At 40.6% G+C, this 25109-nt stretch overlaps 1 protein-coding gene across 3 annotated transcripts in view; it reads right to left on the bottom strand.

Annotated features, from left to right (window-relative positions):
* EGLN1 (egl-9 family hypoxia inducible factor 1) overlaps nucleotides 1-25109 on the bottom strand; it is a 61993-nt gene continuing 36884 nt past the window's right edge. The window contains exons 2-5 of one of the 3 annotated variants that reach the window (XM_066383162.1): nucleotides 9598-9717; nucleotides 5911-6047; nucleotides 2686-2753; nucleotides 1-1273 (exon numbers count right to left, since the gene is read on the bottom strand). In XM_066383162.1, coding sequence (XP_066239259.1) covers nucleotides 1209-1273; nucleotides 2686-2753; nucleotides 5911-6047; nucleotides 9598-9717 — 390 coding nt within the window. In that variant the 3' untranslated portion in view covers nucleotides 1-1208. The remainder of the gene's footprint in view (nucleotides 1274-2685; nucleotides 2754-5910; nucleotides 6048-9597; nucleotides 9718-25109) is intronic. The other 2 variants (XM_066383181.1, XM_066383171.1) reach the window with 2 other exon arrangements.

Here is a 25109-nt window from a genome sequence, read left to right on the forward strand (position 1 = left end):
TAAAAAAGAAAACTCACAAAACATAAAAATAAAATTATTTTGTTTTCCATCCACTTCTGTTGTTTTTTTCAAGCTAACCAAACATGTTTCAGCACTGATAAAAAGGCCAGCGGCACACGTGGGGAACGCGTCTGAGTAGCTGGCATCAAGTCTGTATGTAATGGCACAGGTTGGTCTCAGGCCCTTGGCACCCCTGGGGCTGGCCAACAGGAACAAGGCTCTGATGTGCCAGATGGGCCACAGGAGCAGGAAAACATAACAGCAGAACTGGAGGTGCAATGACCTGAAGGGAAGCCAGAGGAAAGCCTTGGGGATGGGGCGTGGCCGCCTACAGCTGTAGAGCAACCCCTGGAAGCTAAAGAAAGCCCTTTGTCTCAGGAACCTGACGCTGAGGACAGCTTCAAGTTCATTTAGTGCCAGTCACTGTATTTTTTTTAACTTAAAATATAAAACTGTATTTTTATTATTGTGCATTTTGTCTTATAAAACAGGAACTAATAAGAGTTATTGATAGTAAGTGGTGATGGTTTTACTGTTATGTTTCATTATTAAGATGTCAAAAAACAGCAGCAATTTTTAAGAGTTCAAATTAGTGTAAGACAGGACTACAAAACAATCTGATTTTTCAGCTGGTAATTAAAGTGCTCCTTATTTTAAGTAAAAAGAAAATTAATCATCAGTCACTGGCAACAATCATTATAAGAGTTCTTTTTGGGCAAGATTTAATAGTACGGAGAGGTTTACAAAAATAGATTGATGCTATTTGGGGAATAATATTGTAATTTTTTTCTTAAATCAGTTTTGATAAATTATACCTGATCATACAAAAATTACTTCAAATTCAAACTTGACTATATAAAAAAAGGGAGAGATGAAATGAACTCAGCTAGATGACAGATCTGGCAAAATATAAGAATGAAACCATTCTACCTCGGGCACTTATTTCATGTCCAGGTGGAAATACATTTTCAGCTGATAGCTTATATTCTTCCCATAAGCGATCACAGGTTTGGAGTCAGTCATGTAGTACAAAGCCACACGGTCAAATCTTCTTTCTGATGCAACACAAAAACGTTGTTCCTGTTTCCTTATTAAAATGCCAACTGGTTGTCTATTTTTCTTTATCCCATTTATTTGGAGTCCCAAGTTAACAAACAGCATCAACAAGTACTGTAGGTGAAGCAGGGTATTGCTGGATCAAAGTCTCTCTATAAGGCGTCTTTACTGATTGAATCAGATGGTTTATTTAGTTCAACCCTCACACCTTTCTCACCTGCAAGGTAAAACAAACCATTCATTCATTAAGCACCAGTTTCTGTTACTCCTTCCCACGAGTTTCTAACAGTGTGCACAAGGTTTCAACCTTGCAAACAAAATACCATCTGAAAACTCTCACACTTGCACTTCCCAAAGCTAGCCTCGGCACTGTACTATGATGAATGAACCACAGTGAGCTAACCTTCAAAGGGAAAACCCATTCTCTACATAGACTGATTTGTCTTTTTACTTAAAAAGTCATTTGAATTGTTACAAAATAGTAGTGTACTCTGCATCACTAAAAGCACATTACTGGGCTTCTGCCAAAAACAATGACATAGGCCCTGGCTGGTTGGCTCAGTGGTAGAGCGTCGGCCTGGCGTGCAGGAGTCCCGGGTTCGATTCCCAGCCAGGGCACCCCTCCCCCTCTCCTTCCTCTCTGTCTCTCTCTTCCCCTCCCGCAGCCAAGGCTCCATTGGAGCGAAGATGGCCCGGGTACTGGGGATGGCTCCTTGGCCTCTGCCCCAGGCGCTAGAGTGGCTCTGGTCGCGACAGAGCGACGCCCCGAGGGGCAGAGCATCGCCCCCTGGTGGGCGTGCTGGGTGGATCCCAGTTGGGCGCATGCGGGAGTCTGTCTGACTGTCTCTCCTGTTTCCAGCTTCAGAAAAATACAAAAAACAAACAAACAAAAAAACCCCAACAAAACAATGACATAAAAAATACACAAAACCATAGGAACATCCAATTTTTATAGTTTTATAAAAGGTTGATCTGGGGTTATCAATGGTTCATAAAAATTGAGCTAGTTTCATCAGTACTGTGAACATTGAGCAGACTTTTGGAGAAGTAAAGTGAGGTTAAAGAACAGACAGGTAAGTGGTCCACCAGATGGAAAACTGAGACCTGCTCTAGGAGACAGTCCCTGATAGGGGCCCAAGCACGGCATGAAGCACCTGCAGGCTTAGTACTGGAGGGCTGACCTAGGGCCTCTACCGGCCAACCCAGCCTCTACACACCTGTCTGACTTCCTCATTCTGGCATTTCCATTCATTTCCTTTGCATCCATTTTCTTTGTGTCCATGTTCAATGTGGAAGATCTGGCGTGCTCTTTAGAGCATGTGAATTTAAAAAGGAAAAACTATGACTTCTTTGTAAGGGGAGAATGAGAGGAAGCCAGATAGTAGTCACCAGGAGCTGAGCAGCCTGTGACTGAAAAGGATAATCACAGGAAAATCGGCTGTACAGGAGTTATTTTCTCAAACTTCTTTGCCTCAGACTTTTCTAACCTTTGGCAGTTTTTTTTCGTTAAAGGTAACAATAAAGATAACTTCAGAAGTCCTCTTTTAAACAAGGTAATTAGGGAACCTGATGCAACAAGGGCTGTGAGCACTGTCTGCCCAGTGTCCCCTGGCCCCACACGCTCTTTACCTGTGAGATATTTTACTTTAGCTCGTGCTCTCTCATCTGCATCAAAATACCAAACAGTTATTGCGTACCTAAAAGAAAATTTAGAACAGGGTAAGAATGATCAGTGATCAAACTGGGGAAAATGAGTGATATGCTGTTGCAATGGTCTATGAAAACGTGTAATATCAAAATAATGTCTCAATCAGAATGTTAGCAGAGGATGAATGAGCAACCCACTCACCCAGGAACATCCATGCTCCAGAGCATAGCAGAGAGCCAGAGTAGCTAAAACTATGTTACAGAGCTGCTGACTTCTTATGACTTTTCAAAAAATTTATTGATTTTAGAAAGAGACTAAAGGAGACGGGGAAGGGGGGCAGGAAGGAGGTGGAATATCATTTGTTCCACTTATTTATGCACTCATTGGTTGATTCTTGCATGTGCCTTGACCGGGATTGAACCCACAACCTTGCATAGCAGGACAATACTCCAACCAACTGAGCTACCCGGCCAGAGCTTTATGACTTCCTTAGTGTGTACTGAACCTACCGATCATCTGTTTTGCAGACACTGCAAAGGGAAGAAAGAGCACAGCTGCTGAACTAGAAGCAGCATGAGTTCTGAAAGCAGAGAAACAGAAAAGGACTTGAGGCCTAGGGCTCTTTAGTGATGGGAAGACCAACAGTCTCCACAGCTTCTGAGGACATCACTATATTACAGCAAAGAATCATGATGGATATTTATAATTTTGAACCTCAAGTCATCAAGAAAGATTTAAATTATGCTAAGAATTTTTTAGAATTTTATTGAAACAATTATACTATATTTAGTCATAAAGTTTAGGTAAACTTTATCACTGAAAATTCACTTATCAGGAACTTATTCCACAAATAAATGAGGCATCTCTAGTTTATGAAATACTATGAAGTACACAGTTAGACCTTTTGGTACCAGTTATGGGGAAAACGCACACACACTACGGGAGTGACAGCACGCTCTGATCAGTTCCTTAGTAGATCCCGCAATTTGACACGTGTCTTGCAGGTACTGGCCAGAGTTCACTGGGGAAACCAACACTCATCAAATGAAGAGCCAGTCAATGTGACAGAGCTAAATCATGTAACATATTTGAAGTAAAGAGTCAAAGGCAGAGCAGAGTCCGTCTGAGAGTTTGAACACCTGGGGAAACTCAGGCCTACAGATCACTCAAAACTCAACTGGTTGAGTGACAGAGCTGAGGTCATGGTCCAGCCCCCTGACTTCCAGATTCTGCTCTTCCCAATGCCTTTCTTACTACAGATTCTTCTATTTTTCCAAGAGGCCATAGTAATGAAAGGGCACAGAGACATGGTTTTATCTCCCTCTTGTTCATGCCCCAAACTCTCAGTTACTCAGAAATCAGAGTTCTGAATACCTGGCCAGCTCCCCTCTGCATTTCCCCCTTGCCTCCTACTGATCTACTCGAGGAATCCTTCTCGTGCTACTGTCTGCACTGAAACTGGACCAGTCTTGTCCTTTCTCCCAGGGCCTTACTGACACTGCTGCCCTCCCTGTTGCATGGCATCCCAGTCCAGCGGAGCTCCTCATTCTGTTGGACCACTGACCCATCTACAACAATGAATACCAAACTCCTGCAGCACTCATCTTTCACAATCATCCGGCATTTATTTACTACCTAAAAATGTCTGCTACCTCTTTTATCTAGAAAGGATACAACCAGACCATACTCAAGATTCCATGAAAAGGAAGGTCTATGAAGTGGTTTCTAGGTCAGAAAAGGTTACAAGGCAGCTGCAGGGGCAGAACTGGGCCCTGGGCACCGAGGGGCAAGATGGGACTCAGGCGCATGCTGCGTACGTGCCAGGACCTGCGTTCACTCTTGGCTTCTTACAGGCTCCAGCCACACCTTGCTTGGCTTGCTCCTCACTATATGGATGAGGGCTACAGGTAACATGGCTCAGAAAGGAACAATACAAAGGGAGAGATGACACGAAGTCTTCAGAATCTGAACTTTATCAAAACTGACCTGTCTAGCCTGACCTGTGGTGGTGCAGTGGATAAAGCGTCGACCTGGATTGCTGAGGACGCCGGTTCAAAACCCTGGGCCTGCCTGGTCAAGGCACATAAGGGAGTTGATGCTTCCTGCTCCTCCCCCTTCTCTCTCTCCTGTTTCTCTAAAAATGAATAAATAAAGTCTAAAAAAAGAAAAGCTGGTCTAACATCACTACTCCCAATGTCTGAGGGGATACTTCTCTCACTAGATTTGAGTAACTGCATCCCAGAAATTCACTATCATGATGTTCAAAATCCTTTTGATAATGAAAAATAGGTATTTAATATACAGTGCCATTTTTCTACAAATATTTTTACGTCTGTAACATCTTCCATTTTAACAGCCTTCACATTTTAATTGTGTCACAGTAAACAGTAAAAAAAATTAAAGCATACATTAAACATAATAGGTTTAGAATATTAAACCTTGAAGAAAAAGAGATGTTGTTATTAAAGCTAAAGGCTTTTTTCTAACCTTAACGCCCAAACAACCACCCTTTCTTTTCTCTAGTCTTTTTCCTCTTCACTTTCATTCCCCAGTCACCTCTTATTTTTCTACTCTCTCATTTTCTACCTTGTTTCTTTGTCTTCCCCTCTCACCACCTTGTAAAAAGCCTCCTTTTTCCTTCTCTATCTTCCTTCTATTCCAAGTAAACACGCAGATTTTTTTTTCAAAAAATACTGTAATATTTTCTCCTCTTTATGCTTTTAATAACATTTTCTTTCCCCCAGCTTACTTTATTGTAAGACTATGTATAAAAACACAACATACAAAATGTGTTAATCAACTGCTGTATTATCACTAAGGCTTCTGGTCAACAAAAGGCTATTAGTCGTCCAATTTTTTGAGGGTGGGTCAAAAGTTATACACAGACTTTCAACCGCATGGGGGGGTGTCATCTGTGCCTCTTTATCCACCACTGGTCAAGGGCCAACTATACTCTCAGAAAGTCACAGGATGGATGAAACAAGGTGACGGGACTGGAAAGATGGAAGGGTCTGTGCCTCTACTTACTGCACACCGAGTGGCCGTGCTAATGGTCACATTAGTGCTAACTGCGAATAAACCTCACAAAATTATTCAAATTCAAAGTTATAACTGAAGCATGATAGGTGAGGAAGAGACTCATTAGAAAAGTTAAGTTTATCTTATCTATCCCCTTCTTACCAATTGTTTCTTAAAAGGAACACTACCTTGTAGAATATGCTGGTTGTACTTCATGAGGGTTGCGACGGTCAGACCAGAAAAACAGCAGTCTATCAAATTTGGGTTCAATGTCAGCAAACTGGGCTTTGCCTTCTGGAAAAATTCGAAGTATACCTCCACTTACCTAGGAAAAGAGCCAAATATCTAAGTATGAATAACCAAGAATGCTACAAAATTAAATTAAGGAAGGGGGGGAAGCTCACTTCAATGAATCAAAATTCTTAATTGGATTATTCAGATATATCTCAATCAATAAGGTCTGAAGGTAAGCTGAGATTCCAAGTACATGCACTGATACAAAAAAAATTATCTCCTGTTTTAGGCATTTTGTAAATACTTTATGAAACATATGAATATTATCTGAATCCCAAAGTCATAAAATGACTCTTAGAAGTTTTAAGTTAGTAAACATTTATTTACATATACTAATGACTTGTTAACCTACTCTTAACATGTACACATTTCAAATCATCGTTTAAATCAGACATATCTCGCTTTATTGTGCTTCACAGATGTAGTGTTGTTTTTTTTTTACAAAAAAATATTATGACAGTTCTATTGTGAGTTGCTTTACTGTGGTAGTCTGGAATCAAACCCGCAATATCTGAGGTATGCCTGTACTATAAATAAGTATGTCAAATAAATAGTTTACTGTATTTTAAAGTTCAAAAGATCATTAATAGGTCACAAATTTAATACCTCTTACACACAGAATTCAGTGTATCAGCAGAACGTGTCATCACTTAGCATCACCACCACCACTGTGGTCATTGTTAGAAACAGAAGCCCTCCTTTCCAGATGGAGCCTGACACACTGATGACTACCTGCTTATAAAACTGGACTCCATCCATAAAGGAGTATTACTATTTACTCAAATAAACAAGGTATATCCTCCTCCATTTGGGATTAGATGGACCCACCTACTCATTCTAAAACTAAGTATCTATTGTTCTGGGACTGGAGGTGGGCCCAGAGTGCAGAGCAGGGGATAATGCAGACAAATGTTGTCCTTATGGTATTTACAGTCAAGGGGGAATTAAAGCGAGGCAAAAACCACCCAACTGAGCAGATCTTTACCCTTAAAAAACTAAACTCCTATGTAGGTAGACTCTTAAATTGAAAGGAACTTTCATAGTTCCTTGATCACAACATCAAGCTATTTGAGCCTATTCCTATTATCTACAGTTAGAGAAGCTACTGATCAGCCTCTTTCCTAAGTTAAGTTAAATTCAAGCTACTTGGTACCCTTGCCCGCCTTCCTCAGGTTCCGCGTTGCTCAGTGATTCCCGCGGCACTCATGCAAGAACATGTCTTCACTCCTTTCCCCCTGGACCCTCCCCTTTGACTGGAGTCACTGGGAATATCAGGTGGTCTGCTGAAAATGTTTAAAAAGAGATAGGTGAAGTGTCCAATCTTGCTCTGGGAAACCATCCCTAACCTCTGAATTAGGTGGGGCTCCTATGTGCTTCCACAGCAACCTGTCCTGCACTTGGCAAAACCAAGTCTACTGACGTGGACCCTCCACTGGATCCCAAACTCTATGAGGGCTGATTCTATTTCTGCTCTATTTCCAGCACCCAGGAAAAATGTTTGACACACTACTCACATTCGGCACATACTGTAATGGAGTTTTCAGTTCTACATACAACAATGCTAAGGACTTTGTTCTGCTTATGTACTAATTTAAAAAGATATACATATACTAATGGCTTTGGTTAAGTCATATCAAAATTAAAATACTGACCTAGAAAGGACCTAAAAATATATAGAAGTTAGGAGCTCATCAATGTGTTTCAGCTTTCCAGATATTCATAAAATCTGGGTGGGAAATTTTTAAGTTTTAATCAAAGTAGCACCAATTTATTATGTGTGGTTGGCTCAAGTTGAATGACCTAATTTATTTCTCTATTTCAAAATTTGAAAGTTATAACAGAAAAGCCATGTTTGTTGACAGTGTCTCAAACTCTACTCAGCAGTAAAACTTACCTGCATTTTGAACTTGGACTAGGACAGAGGAAAGTCCTTAAATCAGAACGGCACAGAGAAGATGACAGGAGCACTGTGAGCACATCCTACACTTTAGTGTATGTTTTTAGGACAAAATTAGGTTTTGTACATTTAAGACTTGGTGGTCTCTATTTGTGTGTATATGTGTGTGTGAGAAGGGAAGAGGTATTAAAAATTACTCTGGCTACACAGGTATGTTGACTCTGAAAACCCATGGGGCCATATACAGTGTGTCCATAAAGTCATGGTGCACTTTTGACCAGTCACAGGAAAGCAACAAAAGACAATAGAAATGTGAAATCTGCACCAAATAAAAGGAAAACTCTCCCAGTTTCATACCTATTCAGTGCAGTTTGATGTGGGCTCATGCACAGATTTTTTAGGGCTTGTTAGGTAGCTATCCCATATAGCCTCTACAGACACACCATTGACTGATGGCCTACCAGAACAGGGTTTCTCCACCAAACTGCCAGTTTCCTTCAATTGCTTATCCCACCGAGTAATGTTATTCCTATGTGGTGGCGCTTTGTTATAAATGCGCCGATATTCACGTTGCACTTTGGTCACGGATTCGAATTTAGCGAGCCACAGAACACACTGAACTTGCCTCTGTACCATCCACATCTCGACTGGCATGGCCATGGGCTGCTCCGCTGTACACATGGTGTTGTGTCATCATCTGCGCATGCGCACATGCTGCCACATCATCCTACAGAAACTGGGAGGGTTTTCCTTTTATTTGGTGCAGATTTCACATTTCTATCGTCTTTTGTTGTTTTCCTGTGACCAGTCAAAAGTGCACCATGACTTTACAGACACCCTGTACATTATGTTCACTTTTCTATTGGAATATTTTGCTTCAAAAATAGTAAATCTTAAAAAATCCTTTTAAACCAACCAAAAATTAAGTTTATACCACCTCCAATGCAATAATAATATGTAACGTGCTTCTAAAGTTTAAATCATTGAAACATAAGTGAAACTCAAGCTAGTGCTAAGGGAATATATATGTTTAAAACAAGAGAGGTTAAATGTATTATACATGGTTGGGCAAAAGTAGGTTTTCATAATAAAAACAAATAATACAATAATTAATAAATAATAATACAAGAGTAAACTATTCCATGCACTCACAACTGTAAACCTACTTTTGCCTTCCTTGTACATTCTAATTGGTTCTGCAGGATTTGTCAGTATTGATAAACTTCCAGTTTCTCCATAATCAGAGAAAGAAGGGATCCTGCCTCCAGTACTCAATCCAACAACCCAATGCTAGATAACTTTTCTCTACAATAATGCAAAGAATAAAGCGATAAGTAGAATATAAACCATAAAAATTACTTATACATAATTGTCCTCAAAGAGCCATTATAAAACAATCATTCGTATAAGTGTTCTTATAGAAACTATTAAAAGACACTTTCATAGAAGTTTAATTTTGGACGAACACTTCAATATCTAAAAATAAGGAAATCTACTTTTTGAGATATATTAGTATATGTCCCATTTACAAAAATCCACTCCTAATACCAAAGACTGAAACAACCCTGAAAGAAATTTGACTGTTACATGTGTTAAAGACAGTCCTACCCAAAAAAAGGTATGAATCTAATACTTATGAGAAAAAAATATCCGTGAGAAAAAAAAAGCTAATTAAGTTGCATACCTTGGCATCCCAGTCTTTATTAAGATAATATATACATGTCACACATCTTCCATCTCCATTTGGATTATCAACATGACGTACGTATCCCGTTCCATTGCCTGGATAACAAGCAACCATGGCCTGTAGTAACAGTAATAATAATGATGATTTTAAAAGTCCATGTAAGAATAAAAAACAGCTTATAGAAGAGTTCTCTGATTTTTGACTCTTCTGACTTAAATTCTTCTAATAAAAACCACATTTTTTAGATAAGAAGAGGTGAAGATACTCTGTGTTGACACTGTTTTAAAGACTACAAGGCACGTGGGCAAACAAGGAAGGCCTAGTGACTCCTGCTTCACAGCAACGGGAGAGGTGACCCTGCTGGAGCAGGGTGCAATACCGCCTCGGACATTCTGGCTGTCACAAGTCAGGTGCCCCTGCTTAAAACCCAATGGCCAGAAGGATGGCAGGACCCACTTTTATGATCTTTATTCATATTGACAGTCATGATCCAGTGAGTTCTGTCCTGCTGCATGGAAGGTTCTATCATTCCTGAGCTCAATGCAGAACACCTACATTACCATCGCTCTCACAAACTCTCACATGACACTGTCTCTGAATAGTACCAATTTGGACAGGCATAATTGTAATTAGGTCAACTCTAAACATTAACTCATTATGCCAGTGATTTTTTAAAAAGGCTAAATGACAAATTAGCATGTGACTAATCCTTCTTCAAATCAGAAAGTCATTTTTTTCACTCAGATTTTAACAAAATGTCATTCAAAAGATTATTGAGTGTTAAACATGAAGGTGGAAGAGATGCTCAAAATAAAAAGCACCAAATAACTTACATAATAATCAACTGGGTGATTAAAAAAATGTGAGAATTACAAAGAAAACAAAACAAAGATGCTCAAGGTTACCAGTTATTCTTGAAATCCTCTATTTCTCCAATGTCTTCATGCATTACAGTTAATGGATCAGTATTAATGTCAAAGAATTAGTACAGAGTTATCAAATAGTAATTAAATTAATAAAAATAAATTATAAATGCTAATTTTAAAAATTCCTATTCAATTGATCAGTACAGAAGTCACTCTCAGGTTTTTAGCCTGTGCAACTGAACAAATGGAGTTAACTGTTTACTAAAATGAAAACACCAGGTAAAGAGTAGTTTTGGAGGAAAGGAGTCTTAGCAATGGACACGATGAGCCAAACTGAGAATTGAACACAACCGAAGACACCAGGATTATGCCTCAATATGGGATCTGTCTGCATCAGTCACTTTATACTGCTTTCCTTAGAGCCCTAAGGCTACATGCTGTTCATGGGAGTGGTGACCCAATGGGGTGACACAGAGAAAGAACTTTCAACTAGGGACTGCATTTATCTGTTTCCTTTATTTCAATGCCAAGTGAGATTTAAAAGAAAATAAAAGATGCCATAAAAGAGAAGTTTTAAACAATTGTGTTAATTAAATTTTATAATCCCTGTTATAGTTCAATTACCTCCATCTAAATGTATTATTTGAGCTGGCCATTACCACTGGAGCCTTATCTGGTGTTCCCTACATCCCTTTAGCTCTGCTCTGGTGAGAGCGACTCTGCCAAATGGGGAGAAAGGAAGGAAGAAGGGGGGGGGGGGGGAGTGCTCAGCAGGGCTTGCATTTAATCTGCCCTCTCCACTCCAGGAAAGGCAACAGCCCAGTTTATAACTGCACAAAGGAGAGCAGAACACCTTAATGTGAACCAGCGGACTAGAAAGCCTACCAGCAACCACAATCAAGTGCTGGAATGAAGGTAAGAGTGAGCCTTCATCAGGGAGAAGCAAGGCTGTTCTGCTCTGGCAGGAAGAGCCCCAGATCACTGAAAAGCCCCCATATCCAAAAATGTCAGACTGTCATGAAAAATCAAAGACCCGAAAGAGCCAAACTCTTAGAGATTGTGGTGAAGAGGAATTTTGTAGAAAACTTACAACTGGAAGAGTCATGAATTCATTCAATCACTGTGTGGCCTAATAATGATCCAGTAAACTGCATTTAGTAATTCGTGTGTATGCTGAGATGCCCTCACTGCGATTTTAGAAACGTAACAAGGTACTTTTACATAAGTCTCATGAAATCTGGCAGCTACTATGTTAAACCAGAATTCAGATTTTAACAAAGTTATCCTTAGCTTTGGTGGTTAGATTATCAAAATTTAAAGTTTCTTAAATGTAGCACAGCCTTTCCAGTTTTGTAATATTCATTCTATATTTCTTAATTGGCAATTTTGCTGTCTTGGTGTTTTTTACTACATACCTGTATAAAAAATGAGTCTGATATTGCTTAGTTTGTTTTTAATATGCAGAAGAGTCTAACATACTCTTATTCACAATATTTTTAGTAAATTCAGTTTATTTTCTCTTAATCTCTTGGTAAAGTGACTGATAATTCATTCTAAATGTGATTCTACCTGCTTTAATGTCTTATTAATCTAGAAGTCATAGCAACATTTAAAAATACTTATGGACTACTTCCCAAATCACACTGCAAAAAGGGTCAGCATGTCTCTGTCTGAAAGGACTGGACTGGAAAGAAAGAAAAAACTGGGCACAAAAAACAAATGGTAACAAATAATAAACCAAACGGATTCTGGGAAAGGGAACTACTCACGGGGGATAAAATAACAGACCAAGGCTTTGAGCTACACATAGGACCTAAGCTTATCTTTAAAGGATAGATATGATTTGGAAAAGTGAAGGGAAGAAAAGCAAACAGTAGGCACATAACAAATGCAGGAAACAGTTAAGTGACAGCAAGGTATTTTATTAGGCAAAGTGAACCTGGTAGAAAGACAATGAAATCTTGAAAAGCAGGGACATAAAAGGTGACCAATAGTGATCCTTGGGGTGGAGACAGCCACAATGAGAACTTTTAAGAAGACAGCTTCCTCATTCTAGGAGTTATATAAAAGATTACTATAAGACAAGTGCACTGCTATGGTCTGTTTGTTTCTCTCCCAGGTATTCAAAGCAGGGCATTTGGGAAGTGCACAGGCCACAAGGGTGGAGACCATGGATGGAATTAGTGTCTTATGAAAGAGGCTCTGGAGGGACCCCTCCCCATCCTCCCATTGAGGGCATAGCAAGAAGTTGCTGGCAACGAACCAGGAAGGCAGCCTCAACCAGAAGGTGACACTCATGGTTGCCTTGATCCTGGACTTCCCAGCCTCCAGGACTGTAAGCAATATACTTCTGATTATAAGGCTACCCAGTTTGTGGTGTTTTAGCCCAAATAGACTAAGACCCACCTATATATAAAAAATAATTTCAAGTGATTCACGTTAGATGTACTAATTCTGAGGATAGGAAAATATATCAAAGTCTATCAAGAAAAATTATAATATCTCCATGTTTAGAGATTTGTTAGGGATTGAAGTGAGACTCCTATTGTCCTGTGTCCTTCCTGAGGAACAGCAGGACTAGCCACGACTATATGCTCTTGAAGGTTTGGGAAGGAGACAGCAAAGGAGTCTTGACATTTGCCTGAAAAAGAAACAGTGCAGTCACCCACTATAGAATACTGAAATCACTATAGAATCCCATATCTGCCATCTCTTTGGAACACCAACTTTAAGTATTTCAATTTCCCATTGAGAAAAGCCTAAATATAAGCAAAACAATGAAATACTATATTTTTTCTTTTCTTTTTTTTTTCTTCATTTTTCCGAAGCTGGAAATGGGGAGGCAGTCAGACAGACTTCCACATGTACCCGACCGGGATCCTCCCAGCATGCCCACCAGGGGGCGATGCTCTGCCCCTCTGGGGCGTTGCTCTGTTGCATCCAGAGCCATCCTAGCATCTGAGGCAGAGGCCACAGAGCCATCCTCAGCGCCTGGCCATCTTTGCTCCAATGGAGCCTGGGCTGCGGGAGAGGAAGAGAGAGACAGAGAGGAAGGAGGGGGGAAGGGGTGGAGAAGCAGATGGGCGCTTCTCCTGTGTGCCCTGGCCGGGAATTGAACCCGGAACTCCTGCATGCCAGGCCGATGCTCTACCACTGAGCCAACCGTATTTTTCCTTTTTGATATGAAAATATATATGACTGAGGACGCGTTAAGATAAAAAGACATATAAATTTGTCTTTTTACTCTGTGAATAAAAGGAAGGAAGAGGTTTAGAATACTTCTTTGGAATCTGAAGACATTTATTTCTGGCATTGGAAGGCTTGTATTCAATCTGAAGTTGAACCAGGAAACTTTTTTTTTTAATCCCATTTGAACTGAATTATTTTAAAGCACTGATGATTCAAAGCTAAGAGAACTAAAATTTTATGAGTTATCAAAGTACTGTTTTTGCCCTGAATGAGAGGAAATGGTTTACTATCTGAAAATTTATCCTATGAAAATACACTGCCTTAGTGTATAGCACGGCCCTTCGTAATACTGATTGCTGATGTTTAGTAAGCACTTCCTACAAGCCAGGCACGGATTATCTCGCTGAGTCTTAACAAATTCATGAGGTGGATGCAAGTAATCTCATCATCTTAGATATTAGAAAACTGAACGACAAGGAGAATAAAAAACTTGTCAAAGGTCACAGAGACTCTAAGTGGCAGTGGTGAGATATGGACTGTACTCTTGCCTAATTCCTGGCTCAGGAAGGCTGTGTTTAGTCTTTCTGAAGGGTTCAGATGAAATTGGTAACACAGGTTCCTAGCTGACCACCCACCTTCTCCGGTGATACATACTTCATGCATGATGCTCAACTCTCCCACATACAGATGTACCATGTATGGTTCTCCAATTCTCCAGTTACACCTGTTAGATCTCTCTTCTCCACCTAACCCCAAAGTACTCACCCACCACTATGCCTACCTCGTGCTTTACTAAAACAAGCTCAGAAAGGGGAAGAATGGCTCACCAAAAGAACTGAACTGAGCCTGGCCTGTGCTGGCGCAGTGGATAAAGCATTGACCTGGAATGCTGAGGTCACTGGTTTGACACCCTGGGCTTGCCTGGTCAAGGCACATATGAAAGTTGATGCTTCCTGCTCCTCCCCCCTTCTCTCTCTCTCTCTCTCTCCTCCTCTCCCTCTCTAAAATGAGTAAAAAATAATAATAAAGAACTGAACTGAGAACACTTTGGTATTTACTATAGGAATAATTTTTAAAACTTCAGATTTCAATTATACCTGCATAGTTTACATAAATCTGATTTCCCAAAGGTACAATTAAAAACTTTATAAAATGGGAACAATCTACATGCATTTAAATCTCGACTTTGTTTTGCTAAATTTAACATTATAAATAACATACCATATTTTTCGCTCCATAAGATGCACTTTTTTCCCCCAAAAAGTGCAGGGGAAAATGCCTGTGCGTCTTATGGAGCGAAAAATATGGTATTTTATAGAATATTTTAGCACACCATTTGGTTCAGAACATCTTTTTTCTTATTTTCCTCCTTAAAACCCTAGGTGAGTCTTATGGTCAGGTGTGTCTTATGTAGTGAAAAATACAGTATAACCCTCATTATAAATAAACTCAGACTTTGTTTTGAGAGGTAAATTTTTCAAATTCCTATCATGGCAAAAATAAAACTAGAACTGAAAAAAAGATACAGTGATAAGAACAAAGGCAGTTCCTCCTGGGCCAGCCTCTAGTCCACACAGGGCAGTAGAACTGTGCAGGGGACCAGAATTGAAAACTACTCACTTAACTCCAAGTAGAAAGACAAGATGAAAAAGGAGGTACTGTGAGAACATTATGATGGTTCATGGCAGACTTTATAGAAGAACCAGTGTCTAAGCTAAGCTTAAAAAAATATAAGAAAAAAAATATAAGCTTAAAAAGTGGAAAAGAAGCCATTTTGAACAGAGTGAATCATATACAGGAACTTCTAAATGCAAAATATAGGACATATCTGGTGATAAGGAATATTCAGATTTGCTAAAGCACCGAGTTCTTGTAAAGGAAAGAAAACTGAAAAGAGGGGCCACACTGTGGAGAAACCTGCCTGCCTACTAAGGAGAACGACCTTTATTCAATAAGCAGAGGGAAGCTATCGTTTGGGGGCGGAGGCAACATTATCAGAACTGCTTCAGAAACATGACAAGTAGAATGCAATAGATTTGGGAAAGGGGGCAGGAAAAAATGACACTAAGAACCAGCCAGAACATAACTGCAATATACAAAAGAAATGAGAGATAGTCTGATATAGAGGAGGGGCCTTGGGAAGGGTGGAAAGAAGGAGGGGGCAAAGTGGAATGGAGAAGGGTAATGAACATGAGACAAGCAGAAGACTTGGTAAGTGCTCTCACGGATAGAGCAAGGGAAAGGGCTGAATGAAAGATGGTTTAAGAAGTTTTGTGTCTGGTTGAGCTCAACAGACCATTAATGGAAGCAGGGAACAAGGTTTGGGCCAGAGGAATTCATTTTTTGGACATACTGAATTTGCCATGCTGGTAGGCCATCCAGGTGGAGATGTTCAAAAGGCAGTTGGAAATGCAAGTCTGGAACTCCAAAAAGAAGTCATGGCTGGAGGTGCAGGGTTATGAATCATCTTCATATCGGACAGCTGAAGCCATGTGGCTGCCAGAGATTGCCAAAGAAGAGAGTGTAGGGAGAAAAGAAGAAAACAAAGGACAGACTCTTATGGAATAAAGTCACTTAGAGGAAGAGCTCATTAAGCTTTGTTGCTTTCCTGGTCACAGGAAAAGTTAAACAACGGGTCAAAAGTTGACTCATTGTAAATTATTTTTGACTAATTTTTTTACTAATTGTTTTTCACTACACATATTATAAAACAGAACTAAAAAGGCATTTAGGTTTTCTTCCTTAAAATGTTTTTTTAAAACCTTTTGCGGCCCTGGCCGGTTGGCTCAGTGGTAGAGCGTCGGCCTGGCATGCATAAGTCCCGGATTCGATTCCATTCTCGGCCAGGGTACACAGGAGAAGCGCCCATCTGCTTCTCCACCCCTCCCCCTCTCCTTTCTCTCTGTCTCTCTCTTCCCCTCCCCCAGCCTAGGCTCCATTGGAGCAAAGATGGCCCGGGCCATTGGCCTCTGCCCCAGGCGATGGAGTGGCTCTGGTCACAACAGAGCAACGCCCTGGAGGGGCAGAGCATCGCCTCCTGGTGGGCAGAGCGTGGCCCCCTGGTGGGCGTGCCGGGTGGATCCCGGTCGGGCGCATGCGGGAGTCTGTCTGACTGTCTCTCCCCATTTCCAGCTTCAGAAAAATACAAAACAAAACAAAAAAACCCCTTTGCTTTTACAAACAATATTGTAATCAATAGTTTTGAAGCTCTACCATTGTACACATCCTTGGTACCTTCCTAAAATTAAATTCCTAGAAGTGAAATTCATATAAGGCTTAAATTTTTTTTATTCCCCCAATTTTCTCCAGAATGATTATATTAGCTTATACATACACCAGCATTATAAAAATATACACACCTTCCCACTCATTAGCCAACCTAGATATTAAATTTTATTCTTTTAAAAACTGCTCAATTTAATACGTGAAAATTTATATTATTGTTTTAGGCATACCTCAATTTGTAAAAGTAAATGTTTTTCATATTTTTATTGGCCATTTACTCTTTTGTTAATTGCTTACATACTTCATTTGGTTTCCTAATGGTTTATTCATTCTTTCTCTACTGATTTTTAAGCTCTCTTTAGCTATTAACCTTCTGGCACATAACATGACAACAATTTCAACATTTTTACTATGTTCCTATAGAATATTTTAATACAGGTAGTTACTATTTGCACAGGAAGGCAGAGCATAACCATATTAATTGGTAATATAAATTGAAGTTTTAAAAAGTCCAAAAGATTCTTCTGATCTTATCCACAAGAATGTGAAAAATGCAGGAAAGAAAAGAAAGGTAATAAATAGCCTTGCTTCAAATTACTCCTCAAATGGCCCGAGAATGATGGACTCTTTAACCCCAGACAGACTACTTTCCTTATTGGGCCCTAATTCTTACCCAAGAGAAAAGACTTCACTATATATTTAAAAATCAACTTGCTTAAGGGCAGTGCTCCCAACAGGCTGTGTAATCTAGAGACATATAATAATGCCTACTACTCTCAATTCCCTTTTAGCACAGGGCTGATGAAGTTACTTTACAAATTAGGAATCCATCTGGTGAAGCAGTTTCTATTTGAGCTGTCTAGCTCGGCTGTCAAAACAGAGACCTGTAATTTGTTAACCTTGGCTGCACTCTCTCCAGCCCCACACAAGTCTTCCTCAGGTTCCTAAGCAGGGCTGTGTGTCTACGCCACTCACCCACCAAACCACAGACTGAGGAGGAGGCCAGAGCAACCACTCTCCACAAGGTTGGAGATCTTGACCAGGCCTCAGCTCAATCCCACCCAGGGAGTTACACGATTTCATCCAGCCATGCAGAGAAGCCACTGGTAAGACACAGGCTCACATAGCAATGGCAAACTTGCTATGTTATTAGTATGCATTTTTTTAAGCACAATAGAGAGACAGACAGAAAGATGAGAAGAACAAACTTATAGTTGAGGCACTTATAGTTGTTCATTAATTGCTTCCCATATATGTCTGGACCGAGGGGCTCCAGCCAAGCCACTGATCCCTTGCTCAAGCCAGCGACCTTGGCCTCAAGCTAGCAACCTCATGATCATATCGATAATCCCACGTTCAAGCTGGTGAGCCTGAGCTCAATTTGGCAATCTTGGGGTTTCGAGGCTATATCTTCAGTGTCCCAGGTTGATGCTTTCTCCACTGTGCCACCACCAATCATCCTAGCCTGCCATTTAATTTAGTATTGAAAGAAAAATAAAAACAGAACAAAATAGTCTGACCAGGGGTGAGATCTCAACCATTATGTAAATCAGGAGTGGGAACCTATGGCTCACGAGCCAGATGTGGCTCTTTTGATGGCTGCATCTGACTCGCAGACAAATCTTCAATAAAAAAATACTAACGTTAAAAATATAAAACATTCTCATGTATTACAATCCATTCATTTCCTACTGCTCATGTTCATGCTTGCGGGTGGCTGGAGCCAATCACAGCTGTCCTCTGGGACAACACCAAATTTTTATTGGATAATGCATAACGTACACGGGTCATTGTGAGCTCAGGAAGTAAGCTTCCCTCCTTTTAATCAAGTAGTCAGCTAGCTAACTGCAGAAACTCTTTTGACGAAGAAGATGGCTAAAAGAAAAAAGATGAGGAGTATTGTACTTTTCAGCAGGAATGGACAGAGGAATTCTCCTTTTGTGGAGAGAGCAGATTCTGCAGTGTCTCATATGCAATGATAAAATTGCATCGATGAAACGGTCAATTATAAAGTGGCACTTTGACACACACCATACTACATTTGTATCGAAATATCCAGCAGGGGACAGCAGGAAGAACGCATGTCAAGAGCTACTGTGCAGCCTGACCTGTAGTGGCGCAGTGGATAAAGCGTCGACCTGGAAATGCTGAGGTCACCGGTTCGAAACCCTGGGCTTGCCTGGTCAAGGCACATATGGGAGTTGATGCTTCCAGCTCCTCCCCCGTCTCTCTCTCTGTCTCTCTCTCTCCCTCTCTCTCTCCTCTCTAAAATGAATAAATAAAATAAAAATTAATAAGAAGGGGCCTTAAAAAAAAAATGGTTAAAAAAAAAAAAAAAAGAGCTACTATGCAGACTGCAAGCTAGTCAGCAACTCCGTGTTTGGACCCAACAAGGTGACTGGAATTCGGCTAGCTTTGCTGGTTCTTTAGCAATTATGAGAAACGGAAAGCCATTCACAGATGGGGAGAATGCCAAAACATTCATGCTTGATGTTGCCAATGAACTTTTTGATGACTTTTCGGATGAGGACAAGATAATCAAATGAATAAAAGACATGCCTCTATCAGCAAGAACTGTTCACGATCGTACCATCATAATGGCAAATGAAATTGAGGCAACACAAGTGAAGGACATAAATGCAGCACCATTCTTTTCTCTCGCTTTGGATGAGTTAACAGACTTAAGCCATTTATCCCAGTTCAGCGTGACTGCAAGGTATGCTGTCTGTGACACACTACATGAGGAAAGTCTTGCTGTTTTGCCTATGAAAGAGACAACAGAGGAGAGGATTTATTCAAGTCTTTCACTGAGTTCACTAAAGAAAAAAATCTACTGATGGATTAACTTATTTCAGTGTGTACTGATGGTGCTCCACGCATGGTGGGGAAAAACAGAGGATTAGTAGCGCTTCTTTGTGAACATGAAAAGAGACCCATCCTAAGTTTTCATGTCATCCTACATCAGGAGGCGCTTTGTGCTCAGATGTGTGGTGAGCAGCTTGGTGAGGTGATGTCGCTGGTCATTCGGGTGGTCATCTTGATTGTTGCCCGAGCTTTAAATGATCGTCAGTTTAAAACACTGCTGGATGAAGTTGGGAATAATTATCCTGGTCTGCTTCTGCACAGCAATGTGCGTTGGTTGTCAAGAGGGAAGGTGCTCAGCCATTTTGTGGCTTGTCTGAGCAAAATCCGGACTTTTCTTGAAATGAAAAACGTCAAGCATCCTGAGTTAGCTAACACTGAGTGGCTCCTGAAGTTTTACTATCTCGTGGACATGACTGAACATCTGAACCAGCTCAATGTGAAAATGCAAGGCATTGGAAATACAGTCTTATCCCTTCAACAAGCAGTGTTTGCATTTGAAAACAAGCTGGAACTCTTCATTGCTGACATTGAAACAGGTCGTTTACTACACTTTGAAAAACTGGGAGAGTTTAAAGATGCATGCACAGCAAGTGACCCTGCTCAACATCTTGATCTCCAGCAGCTAGCGGGCTTCACATCTAATCTCCTGCAGTCATTGAAAGCATGCTTTGAGAGAATTTCCGGAGCGCACTTGTCTTTTTAAGTTCATCACTCATCCACATGAGTGTACAGTGGACAGCGCCGACCTGAATTACATCCCCGGTGTCTCCGTAAGAGATTTTGAGCTACAAGCTGCTGACCTGAAGGCCTCAGACCTGAAGGTGAACAAGTTCAAGTCACTGAATGAAGATTTGGAAAGACTTGCACGACAGCAAGCAGAGTTGGTGAGCAAACACAAGAGGGGAGAGATGAAAAAACTTCAACCCACGAACCAGCCGATTGTCAAAACTTCAAACACACTTCCCATCACATACCACACACTGCAGCATGTGAGTATTGCTGTAATGACAATGTTTGGCTCTATGTATGCATGTGAGTAGTCTTTCTCACATCTAAAGAACGTTAAGACCAACCTACGATCACGTTTAATGGATGGAAGTCTCAAAGCCTGCATGAAGCTTAACCTCACCACGTATCAACCAGACTACAAAACCATCAGCAAAACCATGCAGCATCAGAAGTTGCATTAATGGTAAATAGTACATTATTCATCATCGGTTAGCAACAGCATAACAATGTTATTAGAAAGAATTCAGAGACTTATTGTACTTTAAAAGTGTCAGTCTTACATAAAATGCACACCTTTACTTGTATTTAGTGTTAAACATATTGTATGGCTCTCACGGAATTAGATTTTAAAATATGTGGTGTTGCTCTGGCCGGCTGGCTCAGTGGTCGAGTGTCGGCCTGGTGTGCAGGAGTCCCGGGTTCGATTTCCGGCCAGGGCACACAGGAGAAGCGCCCATCTGCCTCTCCACCCCTCCCCCTCTCCTTCCTCTCTATCTCTTCCCCTCCCGCAGCCAAGGCTCCACTGGAGCAAAGTTGGCCCAGGTGCTGAGGATGCCTCTGTGGTCTCTGCCTCAGGCGCTAGAAGAGCTCTGGTTGCAACAGAGCGACGCCCCAGATGGGCAGAGCATCGCCCCCTGGTGGGCGTGCCGGGTGGATCCTGGTCAGGCACATGCGGGAGTCTGTCTGACTGCCTCCCCGTTTCCAACTTCAGAAAAATACAAAAAAAAAAAAAAAAAAAAAAAAAAAAAGTGGTGTTCATGGCTCTGAGCCAAAAATGTTCCCGACTCCTGCTCTAAAAAAAGAATCTGAACTCCACGTCTTCCAGTCTAACTTGAAGACTGACTGTGTGTTCCACCTGGCAACATTTCTGACATAGCAGAAATTTAAATAGAAACTCTAAAATTTTAAAACTGGAAGATGCCATTAGGTTTGGCTCCAACTCTTTAGTTAGAGATGGGAACCTCAAAGGGCAAAATCAGGGTCTCCTAATTTCCAATTCTGTATTACTTCTTTTATAATGACACAAAGCAGGTATTTCAAACAGAATTAAAAGAAATGAGCCTTACCAGGTGGTGGTGCAGTGGATAGAGCATTGGACTGGTATGCAGAGGACCCAGGTTCCAGACCCCGAGGTTGCCAGCTTGAGCACAGGCTCATCTGGCTTTAGCAAAAAGCTCACCAGCTTGGACCCAAGGTCGCTGGCTCGAGCAAGGGGTTACTCGGTCTGCTGAAGGCCCGCGGTCAAGGCACATATGAGAAAGCAATCAATGAACAACTAAGGTGTCGCAACGAAAAACTGATGATTTATGCTTCTCATCTCTCTCCGTTCCTCCCTGTCCCTATCTATCCCTCTCTCTCTCTGTAAAAACAAAAAACTAAACAAAACAAACAAAGAAAAGAAATGACTGGGATCACAAAGTTGGAAAAAATGCATTCCAAAATTAAATAGTACTTGGTAATTTTTATTACTTTAAAAGCTCAAACTTGCCTGACCAGGCGGTGGTGCAGTGGATAGAGCATCGGACTAGGATGCGGAAGACCCAGTTTCAAGACCCCGAGGTTGCCAGCTTGGGTGTGGGCTCATCTGGTTTGAGCTAAAGCTCACCAGCTTGAGCCCAAGGTCGCTGGCTTGAGCAAGGGGTTACTCTGTCTGCTGAAGGCCTGCGGTCAAGGCACATATGAGAAAGCAATCAATGAACAACTAAGGTATCGCAATGAAAAACTAATGATTGATGCTTCTCATCCCTCTGTTCCTGTCTGGCTATACCTGTCTATCCCTCTCTCTGACTCTCTCTCTCTGTCTCTGGAAAGAAAAAAAGGCTCAAACTTTATTAATCACTATAAAACACCAGGTTTTAGTGCTTAAAATAAGCATCTCAAATAAGGACATATTAAGATACTACCTTTTAATTGTATGAACACCCAATTTTAGTAAAAAAACAAAAAGCAGGGAACCTCAGAATAAACTATTCTGATAATAAAAGCCTCACTCGCAATAGTAGTATTTACTTATTCATTTAATTTTTATCTGATTTTAGCAAGAGAAGAAGGGAGAGAAAGGAAGAGGGAGGGAGAGGGAGACAGGAACATTGAGCTGTTCCTGTATGTGCCCTAACCAAGGATCAAACCAGCAACCTCTACACTTTGGGATGATGATCTAACCAACTGAGGTATCTGGCCAGGGCAGTATTATTATTTTTTTTTTGAGAAAAAGCATTTATAGAAATAGTAGATAAGATTTTGAAATTACTGTTACAAAGGTAAAGCTGAAGTGTAGAAAAGAAAGGCTTGTAACATAAGTAATTTTTGGCAAACTTACTTTCTCTTAAACCAGGGGTCCCCAAACTTTTTACACAGGGGGCCAGTTCACTGTCCCTCAGACCATTGGAGGGCCGGACTATAAAAAAAACTATGAACAAATCCCTATGCACACTGCACATATCTTATTATAAAGTAAAAAAACAAAACAGGAACAAATACAATATTTAAAATAAATAACAAGTAAATTAAAATTAACAAACCAGTATTTCAATGGGAAATATGGGCCCGCTTTTGGCTAATGATATGGTCAATGTGCTCCTCTCACTGACCACCAATGAAAGAGGTGCCCCTTCCGGAAGTGCGGTGGGGGCCGGATAAATGGCCTCAGGGGGCCGCATGCGGCCCGTGGGCCGTAGTTTGGGGACCCTTGTCTTAAACAAAGTGACTTTTAGCAGAACTTACTTTTTCTGAAAGTAAGTTGCTCCCTATTGGCCTTGAGGCTGGTTTCCCAAACTGTGGCCTTGGAGTAGCAGATGTTCTCAGAATGTTTCTCCCTGAACTAACCCTATAGATAAACATTGTAAGAAAGCCTGTTTCAATGCTTTGTTTTACTGCCATGCTTTCTCCCCTCCCCATTCCTCAGTCAGTATGTAATTTTCCCTATAAAAGCCAGCCCCAAACTGTATTCAGGGCCTATTGATTTGAACGACTTAGGTTTCCATGTGGTCTGCATAGCCAGCTAATTAAAAGACTCCTAATTTCTTAATTTGGCTAATTGACTGATTGTGTGGCAAGACGTTTGCTTCTCGCTGTTCCAATACAACAAAGCCCATGATTAACAAAATAATTTTTCCAAATTTCTTCTAGAGACACCAAAATGCAACAATTCAACTATAATTTTACATATTTAAGGTTAGTATAAAAATTTTTTAGAAGAGTTAATATAAAAATCTATACAGCAATCTAATGTGTGGTGTCCAAGAGATGTTACAGTATTTACTGTGAAATTTCAACATATCCTGCAGCACCCTTCTGAGTTTGCTACAGTGCCCCAGAATACCTCAGTGCATAATCTGTGAACTGTGGGTCTAGACCAGGGGTTGGGAACCTTTTTGGCTGAGAGAGCCATGAATGCCACATATTTTAAAATGTAATTCTGTGAGTCATACATTACGTATTATCCAATAAAAATTTGGTGTTGTCCCGGAGGACAGCTGTGATTGGCTCCAGCCACCTGCAACCATGAACATGAGCAGTAGGAAATGAATGGATTGTAATACATGAGAATGTTTTATATTTTTAATGTTATTATTATTTTTATTAAAGATCTGTCTGCGAGCCAGATACAGCCATCAAAAGAGCCACACCTGGCTCGCGAGCCATAGGTTCCTGACCCCTGGTCTAGACAGTCCTCAGTACAGCAGCATCCCTATTGTTTGGGGAGTTCTTGGAAATGTGACTCTCAGGATTCACCCTAGATTCACTGATGCAGAATTCCTACTTCCCATGATTTAATAACTCACAGACACCATTAATGAGACCGTCTAGGGCCTCTGCCTATGTTTCTTTACTTATCAGTTACACTCAACTCACTGCTGACTTTTGCTCTCATAATTCCAATAACATCCCCATGGCAAAGTCCCAAATTATACCCTCCCCCCCTTTTTAATAAAAGCAGTAAATCAGTGGTGGGACTCAAATAATTTAACTGGTTCTCTGCCCTAATGATCATTTTAAGTATAAAAATGATATACCAAAAGGTAGTTTATAATTTCATGTATTTAATACTTAAATAGGAACAATAAAAGAGGTATACAAAACTAGATATCACAAGAGATTTACAATGTTAATGAAAAATTAAATAATCTGACAAAAACCAACAAAACTGTTATTAAAGATATGTCCATATTGCTTCTTGACTGGCATCCTCACTTGCAATTTTTTCCACTTATGGACAGAATGAACGTTACCCACAGGTGCTTAGAATATGCTGTAGCGCAGATGAATGTTCAAAAAGAGTAAGAAATGTAAATTTGTGATTTCCACATTAGTTGGCTTCCCAGGCACCCACCTTAGAGAGAACCCTGATTATAA

This window comes from Saccopteryx leptura, chromosome 1 (genome assembly GCF_036850995.1).
Source record: "Saccopteryx leptura isolate mSacLep1 chromosome 1, mSacLep1_pri_phased_curated, whole genome shotgun sequence".
Lineage (NCBI taxonomy): Eukaryota > Metazoa > Chordata > Mammalia > Chiroptera > Emballonuridae > Saccopteryx > Saccopteryx leptura.